Source organism: Bison bison, unplaced genomic scaffold, assembly GCF_000754665.1.
Source record: "Bison bison bison isolate TAMUID 2011002044 unplaced genomic scaffold, Bison_UMD1.0 scf7180017864160, whole genome shotgun sequence".
Taxonomy (NCBI): Eukaryota; Metazoa; Chordata; class Mammalia; order Artiodactyla; family Bovidae; genus Bison; species Bison bison.
The window spans coordinates 7,051,226-7,067,007 of NW_011494732.1; the positions used below are offsets into that span (position 1 = coordinate 7,051,226).

The 15,782-nt window shown below is 42.6% G+C and overlaps 2 protein-coding genes across 4 annotated transcripts in view; both read left to right on the top strand.

Annotated features, from left to right (window-relative positions):
• The window catches only part of ANAPC5 (anaphase promoting complex subunit 5), a 34,881-nt gene extending 26,817 nt beyond the window's left edge, over positions 1 to 8,064 (top strand). For all 3 annotated transcript variants that reach the window (XM_010841345.1, XM_010841346.1, XM_010841347.1), the window contains 6 exons: positions 3,057 to 3,131; positions 4,902 to 5,023; positions 5,481 to 5,588; positions 5,671 to 5,818; positions 7,097 to 7,259; positions 7,618 to 8,064. In XM_010841345.1, coding sequence (XP_010839647.1) covers positions 3,057 to 3,131; positions 4,902 to 5,023; positions 5,481 to 5,588; positions 5,671 to 5,818; positions 7,097 to 7,259; positions 7,618 to 7,829 — 828 coding nt within the window. In that variant the 3' untranslated portion in view covers positions 7,830 to 8,064. The remainder of the gene's footprint in view (positions 1 to 3,056; positions 3,132 to 4,901; positions 5,024 to 5,480; positions 5,589 to 5,670; positions 5,819 to 7,096; positions 7,260 to 7,617) is intronic.
• Positions 8,065 to 15,537: 7,473 nt separating this feature from the next.
• The window catches only part of CAMKK2 (calcium/calmodulin-dependent protein kinase kinase 2, beta), a 53,736-nt gene continuing 53,491 nt past the window's right edge, over positions 15,538 to 15,782 (top strand). The window contains exon 1 of the mRNA XM_010841426.1: positions 15,538 to 15,597. Coding sequence (XP_010839728.1) covers positions 15,538 to 15,597 — 60 coding nt within the window. The remainder of the gene's footprint in view (positions 15,598 to 15,782) is intronic.

Consider the following 15,782-nt stretch of genomic DNA (forward strand, 5'->3'; position numbering starts at 1 on the left):
CACTGTTTCCCCATCTATTTCCCATGAAGTGATGGGACCAGATGCCATGATCTTTGTTTTCTGAATGTTGAGCTTTAAGCCAACTTTTTCACTCTCCACTTTCACTTTCATCAAGAGGCTTTTTAGTTCCTCTTCACTTTCTGCCATAAGGGTGGTGTCATCTGCATATCTGAGGTTATTGATATTTCTCCTGGCAATCTTGATTCCAGTGTTTAGGAGTCCACAATTTCACTGCCGAGTGTCCAGGTTCAGTCCCTGGTTGGGGAACTAAGATCCTGCAAATCAAGCGGCACAACCAAAAAAGTAAAAATAAACAGTGAAATAACTTCCCTTTGGTCCTTTTTGGGTTATGTGGGGTAGAAATTATTTCTTTTCTGCTGGAATGGAGAACTACTTGACAAAAATCTGGTCTTGGCTCACTTCTTTAGCCTTGATACTTTCTCCAAGGCCAGTTGTTAATTGTTCTGTGATTTTTACTGGGGATTAGACCTGAAGTGGCAGCCCACTCCAGTGTTCTTGCCTGGAGAATCCCAGGGATGGCAGAGCCTGATGGGCTGCCGTCTATGGGGTTGCACAGAGCCGGACACGACTGAAGCGCCGCTGCAGCAGCAGCAGACCTGAAAAGTAATCTCACTCTTTGACTTTGTATTAATCTTTGCATTTCCCGCCCCCGCTTCCATCTCTGGGCTTCTGTGAAAGCTCTCATCATCGCCTGGTTCCATTGGAAGGCTCTAATTGCACAGCTAGAAGACAGTGGCTGCTTTATTTCCATTCAGTCCCTTTCCCCACCGCTCTTCAACCTGCCTTAGAAAGACTTCTCTAATGTTAGAACATCGACCATGTAGATGAACCCACTGGGCTGATGACTGTTACATTTTCAATTACACAGATTAGATTTACACCTGTGAAATTAAGCTTGGCCAGCTGCGGAGAAGGCAGTTTTATCACAAGTTTCTATTTGCTCTTTTATTTCCTTTGTGTGTGCTCTAAGTTGTATCCTGAAATTGATCTCCAGATAAACTGGGTGCTGCCCTGTGGTATATGGCAGTGTCTGGCGCTTGGGTGAACCTGTAAAGAAGTGATGGGGTCTGAGCTGCTGTTGGCAAGCTTCCTCCTACAGGCCAGAGGAAGTGTTGAGAGAGCTGGCCCCCTTTCCTCTCTCTGCGTAATTCTGATTGGTTTGTCACGTTCCTCTCCCGGCCTCAGGAAGTGACAGGTCACGATGGGAGTGTTTTGGACGAGTATTGCCAATTGTGCACTGTTCTTTCTACTTGGCCTGAAGGTTTGACAGCCATCCACACGCCCCACTCCATAGGGTAGTCATGAAAATAACTGGCAATATTAGCCAGTTAAAATCACAAAAATAAAAAGATTAATGATCTTCTATTGTAATTTGCATTTCATCTACTTCAAATAGAAGTTCACTTGTGGTCTTAAGTGAGCTTCTATATAGACTGAAGATACATTACCTAATCAGGGTCTTCCCTGGTGGTCCAGAGGCTAAGACTTTGTTCTCCCAATGCAGGGGGCCTAGGTTTGATCCCTGGTCAGGGAACTAGATCCCACATGCCGCAACTAAAGGTCCCATATGCCACAGTGAAGATGGAAGATCCTGCATGCCCCATCTAAGACCTAGCACACCAAAATAAATATTTTTTTTAAAGATAAATTACTTAATCAGAGGATTGGGATAAATTGAAAAGCTTTTTGGTTAATAAGATAAACAGCTATTTAGGAATGTGAAAAAGACATGGACATGTATTCACAGAAAAAGACATAAATGATTATAAAACATGAAAAAAACTTCAATCTAGTCATTAAAGAAATTAAAATTAATACAGTGAAATAACCAGTTTCACCAAACAAGTAGGCAAAGAAAATTAAATATAAGGGGAGGAGAAAGGTGCAGGATGCCAGCGTAAAAGTACTTGGTATATTTCTGAGGGAACTTCCCTGGCGGTCCAGTGGTTAGGACTCTGTGCTTTTACTGCAGGGGGCACGAGTCTGACCCCTGTTCAGGGAACTGGGATCCCACGTACCACACAGCCAAAATGTAAGACAAATAAAAACAAAAGAAAAGTATTTGGTACATTTCTATATGGTAATTTAGTAATGTGTGTGTGTGTTAGTTGCTTAGGTGTGTCCAACTCCTTTGCGAGCCCATGGACTGTAGCCCACCAGGCTTCTCTGACCATGGAATTTTCCAGGCAAGGATACTAGAATGGGTTGCCATTCTTGTCTCCAGGGAATCTTCCTGACCCAGGGACTGAACCCAGGTCTCCTGCATTGCAGACAGATTCTTTAACATCTGAGCCACCAGGGAAGCCCAATTTAGTAATACATGTGTCAAAAAGCGTAAACGTGCCTACCACTTAGCCCAGCAATTCTACTTCTAAGGTATTATCCTAAGGAAATAATTGGACAAGTATGAAAAGATATATGCAGTAAGATAGTCATTCTAGCATTTTTAAAATGGAAGAAATTGGAAGCAATCAAAATATTCCAAGCAAGGAGATTATTTTGGTGGACTATAATTTATTCACCTAATAAAGTACTATGGTGTATAGATTTGGGCTTGTTGACACTGGAAAGATTCACTCATTGAAAAAATATTTATTGAGTGCCTATTGTGTGGTAAGGAGTACTGTAGGCAATGTATAAAAAATGGTACATATACCTATTTTTGGAATATTTACATGTTTCATATTCATGTGCATATAAGAAGTTCAGAAGGGTATGTGCCAAGAAATTACTATGATTATCTTCTCGGAGATTAAAAGTAATTTGTGTTTTTTCTCATTGTTCATGTGTATTTTGTAAGTTTTTTTCCTAGAGTGAACATGTGTTACACATGTAATTAAAAAAAATGATTTTAAGTATACGTGAAATACATTAGAGCCTAAAAAAAAAAGGCCCTTTGATATTTGCCACTCTCTGCCTAGGGGCATCCAGGTTGCTGCACAAAAACAGGTGAGTCGCAGCAACATCCTGTGTGTGGGGCAGCAGGCAGGGCATCAGCACAGGTGTGCTAAACAAACCGTGGCTTTCTCTTTCAGGGCTGTTTCGCTGCCGCTTCAGAAGTGTTAAAGCACTTGAAGGAGAGATTCCCACCTAATAGTCAGCATGCCCAGGTAACCTGCCTTTTGTGTGTCATCAATTTATTTTTGAAAAGACCATATGTAGTGTATTATTGTCGGAATAGAATACTGGAGCATCACCTCTTGCTTCCTTTCTGTGACGTCTGGTCAGCATAGGAGACTCTGTAAGATGTGTTCAAGGTTGAGACATAAACTCTGAAAAGAGATTAAAGTAGGATATTTTTTCATTCCTGTCTTCATGGTTTTAAATGAATATCCCTTATATCTCTAATCAATTGTCCTTTGATAGATCAAGAGTTAGGTCTCCATTTTGTTACTCTGTCTTTTACTTCTCAGCTCCAGCTGCCAACCTTTTGGGCAGATGTTGTATCCAGAGGGAATGAGCTTTATAAAGCAGTCCTAGGCTCTCTGTTCCTTGTTGCACAGATTTCCATCTCTGATGGAGCCAAGAAAATCTATTACGAAGGTCATCTTTCTCTTCCTCCCCTTATCCAGTTTAGCCTTCAGACAATTAGGGAATTTGAAATCATAAAAGACCATGGCCTGAGGATCTCCTCCTGTTGGTCCCTAGAGGAAGGCTGCCATTCACATGGGTTGTTGGCCCCACCTCAGTAGATGCGGTGTGGATGCCCATCTGCTTATAAGCTATGCTGGGATCTCATTGCTGCATTCAGCAGACTGTGAGCTAAATTCAAAGTACCCAGACAGAAAGGTGGTGAGCAAACTAAAGAGAAGCTTAGCACCCAAGGATGCTGTGGGGAAAAAGAATTAAGCGTGGTTCTGTGGTAACGCTCACTTTTAAAGAAGGTGCACAGTAAAGAAAGAGACAATTTAACTCACATTCTACAAAATACATCTATATAGGGCTGATAAATAGATGAAAAGGCACTCAACCTGGCTATTGATCAAGGGAAATACAAATGAAAAACCAGTGAGATACTCATACCCATCAGATCAGCCAGAAGTAAAATATCTGACACCACTGATTGTTGGTGAGTGTGTGAAGCAATAAGATATCATGCACTGCCAGTGGGACTGTAAACTGGTGTGACCCATCTGAAGAACAAGTGGCCGCTGTGTTAAGGAGAAGGTGTATATATCCTACAGCCCAGCCTCTCTGCTGCTTGCTGTGTACCCAGGATAAGTATTGCACCCAAGTGATGTAGGAGAGTGTCTGCTGCAGCACTGTTCAGAAAAGTGAGAAGTTGGAACTACCATCAACACGAGAACAGATAAGTTGTCACATTTTCATACAACTGAAAACTATTCACCAGTGAAAAGAAATTAATTAGAACTACTTGTGTTAACATGCATAAGCACCCCCCCCCGCCCAAATAATGTTGAGCTCAAAAGCACGTTGTCAAAGAATGCATACAGTATGATTCTGTTTATTTATACAAAGTTTAAAAAAATGTAAGATTATACTATATATTGTTTCAGGATGAGTAAATATTTTGTAAAAGTATAAAAACATGAATGGGAATGATAACAAATCAAATGTTTCCTTTGAAAACAGAGAGGAGAATGGAATTTTCAAAGGACCTCAACATGTAACAGTTTCTCAAGCACATAAAGCAAAATGTTGTGATTTGACAAAGTTGATGGTTGCCACACATGTGTTTATTTTATTTAGTGCTTTTTCTTTAAATACTTGACATATTAAAAAAATTTTTTTTAAGTCTAAAAAAAAAATGTGTGTGAATTGCAAGGATATTTACTAAGCGAGCCAAAATACTTTTGTTTCCATTGAATAATGAGGTGAACATCTGTCATTCTGTTTTTACTTGTTTTTTTTCTCATTAGTTATGGATGCTGTGTGATCAAAAAATACAGTTTGACAGAGCAATGAATGATGGCAAATATCATTTAGCTGATTCGCTCGTTACAGGAATCACAGCTCTTAATAGCATAGAGGGTGTATATAGGTAAGAAATTTTGAAAACTCCTCAACCCCAGAATGAAATAATTCTCAAATGGCTTTATTCTTATTAGTTTTGTCCGTGAATTAATTTATTAACTTTGGCCTAGGAACAAAAATTTCTTTTCTGTTTATTACCTATTTATTATAGGCCGTTAGAAAATCCAAATAAGCAAAATGGAGAAAGTTATTCAGAGATAAGCACTAATATGCTATCTCTAATTCCAGATTTTTTTTCTTGTGTGCATGTATATGTGTGTGTGTGTTCACATATGTGCTCACAGAGACACACATACACTTTTTTTTTTCTCTTTTAACACAAATTATATCAGATGCAATTATTCCCCTTGGGAGGTTTACATGCTAATCGAGGAAACAGGAATTCTAACCCTGAAGCTGACTCTCCTTAAAACCCTCACAAAACAGTGACATAACCATTCGCGTCTATTTTCTTTCTGTATCAGAAAAGCAATTGTCCTACAAGCTCAGAACCAAATGTCAGAGGCACACAAGCTTCTACAGAAATTGTTGATTCATTGTCAGAGAACCAGGAACACGGAGATGGTGATCAGGTAAGGGAGGGCTTTTGTGCATCTGCCCTCGGAGGTGCTTCGTGCTGGTTTTCCTCACACGTGCCTTCCTCTTTGTGGGCAGCGTCCTGCTGTCTGTGGCGGAGCTGTACTGGCGGTCTTCCTCCCCGACCATCGCACTGCCTGTGCTCCTGCAGGCCCTGGCTCTCTCCAAGGAGTACCGGTTGCAGCACTTGGCCTCTGAAACGGTGCTGAACTTGGCTTTTGCCCAGGTAAACCAATTGCTGTTTATATAGCACATGTTAGTACTCGAGAACTGGTGAGTCTGTTACTACTCTTTGGTTTTGAAAAGGATCGTAGTGAGCTTTTTTGCTTCTCGATATTGAAATCTGGATATGGAGTCTCACTGTGCAAGCCTTCCATGGAAGTCTGGAGTTGTGAACTTGGTGACAAGCTGACACCTCCCAGTGGCACTGGCTTTACAGAGCTGTGTGTTTACAAAGGAGGATGCGCCTCTTTACTGAGGATATTGCATGGTATTAATGACTTAGCCAGCCCAGAGCTGTGCTTGATTTAACAAGAGAACAGATAAGGAAATAAGGAAGTCGTGTGTTCAGTGAAATATTTTAGAAGTTAAATTGCATTTTGCATTTGTTTTCCATCTCCCCCTGTAGACTGTAAAGACCATGAGAGAAGGGACTGTTTCTTCCTGGGTATATCAACCTGGTAGGATCCACACCTTATTGTTGCTTAGTCGCTAAGTCGTGTCAGACACTTTTGTGGCCCCATGGACTATAGCACACCAGGCTTCTCCGTCCATAGAATTTCCCAGGCAAGAATACTAGAGTAAGTTGCTGTCTCCTTCTCCAGGGGATCTTCCCGACCCAGGGATTAAACCTGCGTCTCCTGCATTGGCAAGTGGATTCTTACCCACTCGGCCATACTCAATCGTGTCTGACTCTTTGCAACCCCATGGACTGTATAGTCCATGGAATTCTCCAGGCCAGAATACTGGAGTGGGTAGCCTTTCCCTTCTCCAGGGAAATCTTCCCAGTCCAGGGATCGAACCCAGGTCTCCTACATTACAGGTGGATTCTTTACCACATGAGCCACAAGGGAAGCCCAAGAATACTGGAGTGGGTAGCCTTTCCCTTCTCCAGAGGATCTTCCCAACCCAGGAATTGAACCAGGGTCTCTCGCATTGCAGGCAGATTCTTTACCAACTGAGCTATGAGGGAATCCGGCCACCGGGGAAGTCCTCCCTTACACAGCTACTTCAGCCTTTTTGAATCATCAATGTAAAAGATTTTTGTAGAGACAGAAACCTTTCTATAGTATAAATAACTATTCCCGCCTTTATCTCTTGTAGTCTGAAATCAGATGGTCACGCATTCTGTTCTCTAAGAGTGTGGTACACATTAAAGATAGTACGTGTTAGGGAGAAAGTAAGCCAGACATTGCAATTCAGGAGAGCAGAGCCAGAAATGAAGCCCTTCCTGTAGTGGGCAGTGGGTGCGGGTGTGTATAGCACCATGATGTTTCTTTTTCAGCTCATCCTTGGAATCCCAGAACAGGCCTTAAGTCTTCTCCATATGGCCATCGAGCCCATCTTGGCTGATGGGGCTGTCCTGGACAAAGGCCGGGCCATGTTCTTGGTGGCCAAGTGCCAGGTGGCATCAGCAGCTTCCTGTGAGCCACTGAAGAAAGCAGAAGGTAGGAAACCATACAAGATTTTTAGGCAATACTGTTAAAAACATTTGTAAAATTTTGAGTGTTCACAAATACATGTGAAAATTTCATGCACCATTTAAAGTCCTTTCACTTTCGTGCTTGCATGAAGGTTGAAGGCAAGTGAATTGTTATTTTAACCCTGCAGAACTAGGTGCCAGGTTGGAAAGCAGGACTAAAGACCTAGTTTTTTATTTGTTTTTTGTTTTTTTCTCTTTCTCAAAGAGTAGAATGTAAAAGTTTCTGGTACATGCTAAATCAATAAAAATAGATATGAAGGTCTGAAAACTACATGTGAAGCATTGAGTTAAAAATGTGTGGTATTTCCCCCATTTTCCAACAGCTCTGGAGGCCGCCATTGAGAACCTCAACGAAGCCAAGAACTATTTTGCAAAGGTCGACTGCAAAGAGCAAATCAGAGACGTCGTTTACTTCCAGGCCAGACTCTACCACACCCTGGGGAAGACTCAGGAAAGGAATCGGTGTGCGATGCTCTTCCGGCAGCTGCATCAGGACCTGCCCTTTCACGGGGTGCCCTTGATAAATCTTCTCTAGTGAGAACACCCCCACTGGATGCCTGTGCAAAAAGTATAAGATTTTGGACTTGTTCATACTCCCTCCCTCCACATACATGATGTATATGATGTCTGTCTTACCAGTAAACTGCATTCTGATTAGTCTTGTCTTATTTTGTTGCTAAAATAAACACATTTGTTTTCCCTCTTCTTTCTTTTGAAAAGATAGAAAGGATACTGACTTTTTCTTAATAAATGCCTGGTTTATTGCTAAATTAGTGCAAGTGTTAAAGATTATATTCTCTCCAGGCAAAACTGCCAATATCTTATTAGAAATCGTGCACAATCTCCACCACTGTGTAAAATTCATCTTGCATCTGTGCTCAGACAAGAGCTCTTGTGAGTATTGGTAGATCTCTCAAGGGGGTTGAGGCCAGTTTTTCAGAGGCTTGAGTTTTCCTTCGAAGCTGCCCTGCTTTGTTCTGTTGGACTGCTGCTCGTTGTGGGCCTGTGTGTGCCTGCAAGCACATGTCAATCCCTGACTGGAGATTAAGATGGAAGAGGTCTTTTTATGGGTTTTTGGACCCATGACAAGAAGCATATTTCAGTCACTTTGTGGGTGTTGACTTTCTCATCTCTTCTGCATGAGTATGTTTTTTCTTTACTTAACTAAGTAAATGAGGGGTGAGATAAGGAATTCCTCCTGAATAAGGTGATTATAAGTTGAGAAAGGGTCTGAAGCTCAGAGGTGTGTGGATGCTATCACTCAAATATGCACTGTATCTAATTTACATATCTCATCCCTGCAATTAAGCAGAAGCCGGTTGTTGTTCTGTTTGTGAATTTGTCTTCAGCAATTCACAGAAAAATCCCTGTGTTTCAAATCCAGAACAGCAACAAGGAACCAACCAAATCTTGCAACTTCTATCATTGGCTCTTTCTCTGTTAAATTTAAACCTTCGGATGGGAAACAATTTACCCCCGGAGCTCTTTGAAATAGTATAAAACAACTCCCACTCATGAGGGTGCGATTGTTCACTGGCCAAAGACAGCTGCTGTGAAAATAAAAGAGTATGGATAGAGACACTAATTGGTATGTTGATGTTTAAAAATCTTAAAATTATTTGAAAGGTTATATATATAGACAGTAAAACTTAAATATTGTTAGAGGCTGTGTAGTAAAATGTAATTCTTCCTCCCAGGCAGTAACCACTATTATCAGTTTCTATTCTTCCCATGTATTCTGTCATCCAGTGTCATTTTTCGTCATTGTACTTAAGCTCCTTCCAATCTAAAAAGGGATCTTTCTGCCCTTAGTGTACGAAAGTCCAAGAGGTGGGGTGACAAAAACCAGACATCATTACACCTGACCAGGACCAGCTACGTAAACTGTGAGGCCCTGAATAAAATAAAAATACCAGGCCTATATTTTAAGCAGAGCATTAAACCAGGTGCGGGCCCTTCTAAACACAGAGCCCTGTTTGACTGCACAGTTGGCACCCCTGTGAAGTCTCCTGCCTGACCCTGTTCTCAGCTTGCTGCACGTTCACCCTGCCAGGCCTGCATCCAAAGCTAATAAAGAGAGTCTGCGGCTCCCGGCCGTCTGTGACTGAGATTGGCTGACTGGAGCCGGGCTTCTTCAGGAAGGAATAGTAGGTTAAATGGAAATTTGGAAACACCAGAGTGACCCCCAAACTCATAACTGTCTGGGTTACAGCTAATTAGTTTTTGTTTTTTTTTTTCCTGGTGAAGCATTTGGGAATGAAGAATCAGAACAGTATAATTGCAGGAGGTTTAATGTAGAGGTATAAGACTCAGTGATTTGCATGGATGGACCTGGAGATTATCATGGTGAGTGAAGTAAATCAGAGAAGAAATATTGTATGACATCCCTTATATGCAGATCTAAAAAGAAATGATGCAAATGAACTTATTTACAAAACAGAAATGGACTCACAGTCTTAGAGAAAGAACTTCTGGTTGCCCAAGGGAAGAAGGGGGAAAAGGGATAGTGAGTGTGGGATTGATGTGTGCTGCTGCTGCTAAGTCGCTTCAGTCGTGTCCGACTGTGCGACCCCATAGACGGCAGCCCACCAGGCTCCTCCATCCATGGGATTTTCCAGGCAAGAGTACTGGAGTGGGGTGCCATTGCCTTCTCCGGGATTGATGTGTACACACTGCTGTTTTTAAAATGGATAACAAACAAGGACCTACTGTATAGTGCAAGATACACTGCTTAATGTTATGTGGGACCTGGATGGGAGGGGAGTTTGGGGGAGAATGGATACATGTATATGTATGGCTGAGTCCCTGCACTGCACACCTGAAACTATCACAATGCTGTTAATCGGCTATAGTCCAATATAAAAGAAAAAGAAGGTTTGGTTAAAGGAAGAAGATGTTTGAAGAGGAGAAAACTAAAAGTAAATAGCCAATGGGCATTTGGTTTCTACCAGAGACCTGAGGATAGATCCTCAAAGGGAAAGAGAGGAGTGGGGTCATGACCTATGCCAGGGGTGTGGCACGGTGGGAACTCTCCCCCTAAGGTTTGCTACTGTGTTTTCAGTCCTGGGGCAGGTGAGTACACAGTTTGACACTTACAGAGTGTTGTTATTTTCACTGACTAAGAACACATTATTCACAACTGTCCTAAGAGGTAGGCAATAATAATAATCCCATTTAACAGATGTGGAAACTGAGGCATGAAGAGGTTAAGTCACTCACCACCCAAACCCATAACAGCTAATAGGTTGCTATTGTGTTACCCTACAGCTGTTTGCCCCAGACTTTTGAAAAGTACTTTACTGTTTGGGAGAACATTCTGTCTGTTGAATACGTAATTGATCAAATCAGTTGTCATTTATCTAGTACCCAGTACAGGCCAGATGCTGAGCTAAGTACTTTCACACATAGCATTTCTAATGCCTGTGAGCCAAATACCATTTTACAGGTGAGGAAACTGAGGCCCAGAGACTTGACCTGACTCAGCCCCCTCACTAGGGAAGGCCAGTCAGGATTCAGTGCAGGTGTGATAAGGTTCTCATTCCTTCTCATCAGGCTGCCTTTGTGCTCATCTGTGTGTGTGCATGCTAAGTCGCCTCAGTTGTGTCCGACTCTTTGCGATCCACTTGACTGCAGCTGGCCAGGCTCCTTTGTCCATGGGATTTTCCAGGCAAGAATACTGGAGTGAGTTGCCATGCCCTCCTCCAGGGGATCTTCCTGATCCAGGGATCAAACCTGCATCTCTTAAGTCTCCTGCATTGGCAGTTAGGTTCTTTACCACTAGTGCCACCTGGGGGGCCCTGTGCTCATCTGGGTACCTCGAATACTACTACTTGTTAAGAGTGTTTTATGTTTTGTTATTTTTGGATGGCCAGGCTAATTATCTTCTTTCTCAAAATACATAGAAGGCAAATGAACTTCATGTATGCTCCTGCTGATGACTTCCCCTTTTATACTGTTGCTTATGTTTGGGACTAACACACATATTAATCTCACTGCCTGTTGAAGAAAACCAAGAAACTTCTTGGGGTCCTCTTCCTTCCTTCCTTTCTCTCTCTTTTTCTGTCATGCATGTGGGATGTAGGATCTTAATTCCCCCACCAGGGATCAAACCTACGCTTTCTGCATTGGAAGCCTGGTGTTTTAACCACTGGATCACCAGGGAAGGTCCCCCCCACACCCCCCACCAGTGTCTTTTATTTTTTTTGTTAATCCCATCATTTTCTACTGTCTTATTGAATGGGAGAGAATTCATCAAATAAGGTACATTGGTGCGATTAATTCTGCTGTCTCTATCTGGATGTTGGGAGGTGGAACATTCCAGTGGACAACGTGAGTAGAACACAGAACAGTTCAGAAAGGAAGAGACAAAGTCTTGGCAGGACTTTGATGCCTTCCTAGTGGGCGAGATAATTTTAAAGTCTTGCTTTTCATCCCCTCCCTTGTACTGTCCAAGTTTTCTTAAAAATAAGATTCAGATGCTTTGTTTACTTATTTTCTTGGCAATCTGTGTTGTCAAGACAACAAGAGCTGTTTGCCTAGAATAGGTTTCTCTGGTGTTCTTGGAGAAGAAAACTCAAAAAGCAAAGCCAATTCTTAATTTCATATCTTTTAAGAAGAAAACAGTTCCCTTGAGTGGGATGACTCCTATCCTAACAGCGGCTGAATGTTAGTGAAAGGCAATTGTGTTTGCTCAGCTCTGTTCTGATTCACTTTAATAAGCACTGCACCTAATTGATGGGGTTTTTAGCTCTGTGCTAAGTATACTAATAGTACCTTTGAGCACTTTAGTGCCAGGCACTGAGTTATTATCTTTTATTTTGGAGGTAAAATAGTTATGTAACATTATCTTTCAGGTGTACAACATTATGATTTGACGTCTGTGTGCATTCCACAGTAATCATCACCAAAAGTCTAGTCATCAGCATACATGTGATTCCTTTTACTCATTTCGCCCATCCCCAACCCTCTTCCCCTTGGGTAACCACCAATGTGTCTCTGTGTCTATGAGTTTCGATTTGTTTTATTTGTTTTCCTCTTTTTTAGATTCCGTATATGAGTGAAATCATATAGTGTCTTTCACCTTCTGACTTATTTCGCTTAACATAATACCCTCCTAGTATCTTCCAGCTATGTTGTTGCAAATGGCAAGATTTCATTCATTTTATGGTTAAGTAATATTCTATTAGGTTTAAATATTATACATCTTCTTTATCCATTTATCCATCAATGGACCCTACACACAAAACTGTATCTAAACCTCAAGCCAAGCCTCTGAGTTAGGTTTATTATCCCCATTTGACAGCTGATGAACCCAAAGTCATTCATGCAAGGCTCAGTTCAGTTCAGTCACTCAGTCGTGTGTGACTCTTTGTGACCCCTTGGACTGCAGCACACCAGGCCTCCCTGTCCATCACCAACTCCTGGAGTTTACTCAAACTCATGTCCATTGAGTCGGTGATGCTATCCAACCATCTCATCCTCTATTGTCCCCTTCTCCTCCGGCTTTCAATCTTTCCCAGCATCAGGGTCTTTTCAAATGAGTCAGTTCTTTGCATCAGAGAGCTGGTAACTAGCGAAGCTGTGATTTCAGTTAGGTCTGACTGACTCCAAAGTCACTGCTTTCAACCACAATGTTCACAGTAAGCAAATGTTTCATTGTGGTATTTACCTGTACTCCAGGAATATATAGCTCTATTGGCAAGTCAGAAGGCAGGAGTGAAAAGTAAAGACTAAAGACACAGTGGGAACTTCCCTGGTGGTTCAGTGGCTAAGATTCTGTGCTCCCAATGCAGGGGCCCTGAGTTCAATGCCTGGTCAGGGAACTAGATCTCACATGCCACAACTAAAGATCCCAAGTGCTGCAAATCAGACCTGGTGCAGCCAAATAACTAAATAAATATATAAAAGAAAAAGAAGACACAGTTGCTGAGCATCAAGTAAGTGGGCCAGTCCTTGTTGTTGGAGCTAAGAAAGGGGAGAAGTCAAGGAGGGCCTGGGTCACAGCATTTCAGGAAATTCTTCCAGACAGAAGTGGGTCTTTGGTTTGAATTTAGATTTGAATGGACATACGTTTCTCACATAACTAGCTTCTTACTTTACATAGCTGTCCCTGGTGGCTCAACAGTAAAGAATCCACCTGCAATGTGGGAGAGCTGGGTTCGATGCCTGGGTTGGGAAGATCCCCTGGAGGAGGGCATGGCAACCCACTCCAGCATTCTTGCCTGGAGAATTTCCATGGACAGAGGAGCCTGGTGGGCTACAGTCGATGGGGTTGCATTGAGTTGAGTTGCAACCTTGGGGTTGCAAAGAATCAGACACGACTGAGTGACTACCACACACACAGATATATCTGTGTTTGCCTGTATTAGCTCCAGTATTCTACTAAAATACAGACACTTGAGTAACACAATGTAAACATAGAATTGCAAATTTTAACAAGCAACGGGGAAAGATCAATATTTATTTTGGTTTCTTCAAAGCAGGAGTTGCTAGACTATTGCCCAGGGGCTGAATCTGCCATGCCACCTATTTTTATATGTCCCTCTAGCTAACAATGGTTTATACATTTTTAAATAGTTGAAGAAAAATCAAAACAATAATATTTTGTGACATTGAGAATTAAATGAAATTCAACTTTCAGTGTTCGTAAATAAAGTTTTATTCAAACACAGCCATGCCCATTCACTTACTTTTGTCTATGGCTGCCAGAATGTTAGAGTTGAGTAGTTACAAAAGAGACCATAGAGCCTGCAAAGCCTAAAATATTTACTACATGGTCCTTTACAGAAAAAGTTTGCTGACTCCTGCCATAGAGTCAGACATGTTCAAAATGCTCCCCATCAACTCCCCAAAATATATTTTTTTCAGACAATAGAAAAATATAGAAAAATACAGAACCATGCATCTGCCATTCAGAATTGACTGTTGATTAATTTTGCCATATGCTTCAAATTCATTTATAAGTAAAAGGCATGACACCTTACAAGGGCTTCCCTTGTAGATCAGCTGGTAAAGAATCCACCTGCAATGCAGGAGACCTGGGTTTGATCCCTGGGTTGGGAAGATCCCCTGGAGAGGTGATAGGCTACCCATTCCAGTATTCTTGGGCTTCCCTGGTGACTCAGCTGGTAAAGAATCTGCCTACAATGCGGAAGACTTGGGTTGGAACCCTGGGTTGGAAAGATCCCCTGGAGAAGGGAACAGCTACCCACTCCAGTATTCTGGCCTGGGTGGCAAAGTCAGACAGGACTGAGTGACTTTCACTTTCACATGACACTTTACAACATTCCTTATGCTTCCCATGTCTATTCTCTATCCTTGTCTCCTTATCTTAGTGGCAAACTGTCATTTGCATGCATCCCCTTTGCCTTTTTTTTTGCTTTTATTCATTTATTTAATTTATTTTAATTGGAGGATAATTACTTTGCAAAATTGTGAGGGTTTTTGCCATATTTCAACATGAATCGGCCACGGGTATACATACGTCTCCTTCCCTTTGCCTTTTAAAACACTTGTATGAAAAAATAAAACAATGAAAAAAACCACTTGTATGTAGGGAATGTGTCTGTGAACAACAAAGACTGTGTTCTGCAACCTGCTTTTTTACTCAGCACTTTGTTTTGAGCTCTCCCCCGTCTGTACAAATAGATATGAGGTATTCAGTTGAACTATTGCATCATATCCCATCAAGTGGCTATAACACGTTTCACTGATCCATTCTCCCGAAAACATTTAGGACAGTTGTTCCCAGGTTTTTATTCTTACCAACGAACGCTGGCACGTTGAATAACACCAGAATGGGCGGTCATCTTAGTGGAACGCTCCGAATTGCTTGTGAGCGCTTCTGCTGCGTGAAAATGCCAGAGGAACTAAACTGAAAGGGACATCGAACCTTTAATTTGGACCTTGACTCAGGACTGAGTTTTGCAACCATCCAAGGACAGGCGGCGTCAGGCAGCCCTTGTGAGGTCTTAAGCCCCTCCCCGGAGCGCTGTCACCCAGCTGGGAGACTAAACACTCTCCAAGGGTTCCAGCGAAGTCAGGCGCCAAAGGGGTAAAATGTTTGGGAAGAATATGATGTCTGTCACGAAAAGCATCTCAAGTAGTCTTTGGGAAAGCCAGAACTTCATTGGGTTTCCTGTAGTTCGGTACATGCAGGTGGAGTGGCGGTGGGAAAGGAACACAGTCCCCAGCCTTTAGGGCGGGCCCCGAGCAGCGGTCTCTGGGGAGGCGGGGACGGAAGGATGTCCCCCGAACGAGTGGTGACCCGAAATCCAGGCCACATCCACCGCCGGGCGCCTGGGGCAGGGATAGCAGCCCGGGACCTGAGCCGAGCCTCGAGGCGGGGCCGCGGGTGACTCGCAGGCTTGGGGAAGTTTCCGTGGCTCAGCCGCCGCCCCGCAGCCCCAGCGTCTGACTAAATGAAGCGAGCTCAGCCGGCACGTCCGGCCTGCGCGAAGTGCCGCGGTCGCGGCGGGGAGAAGCCGGG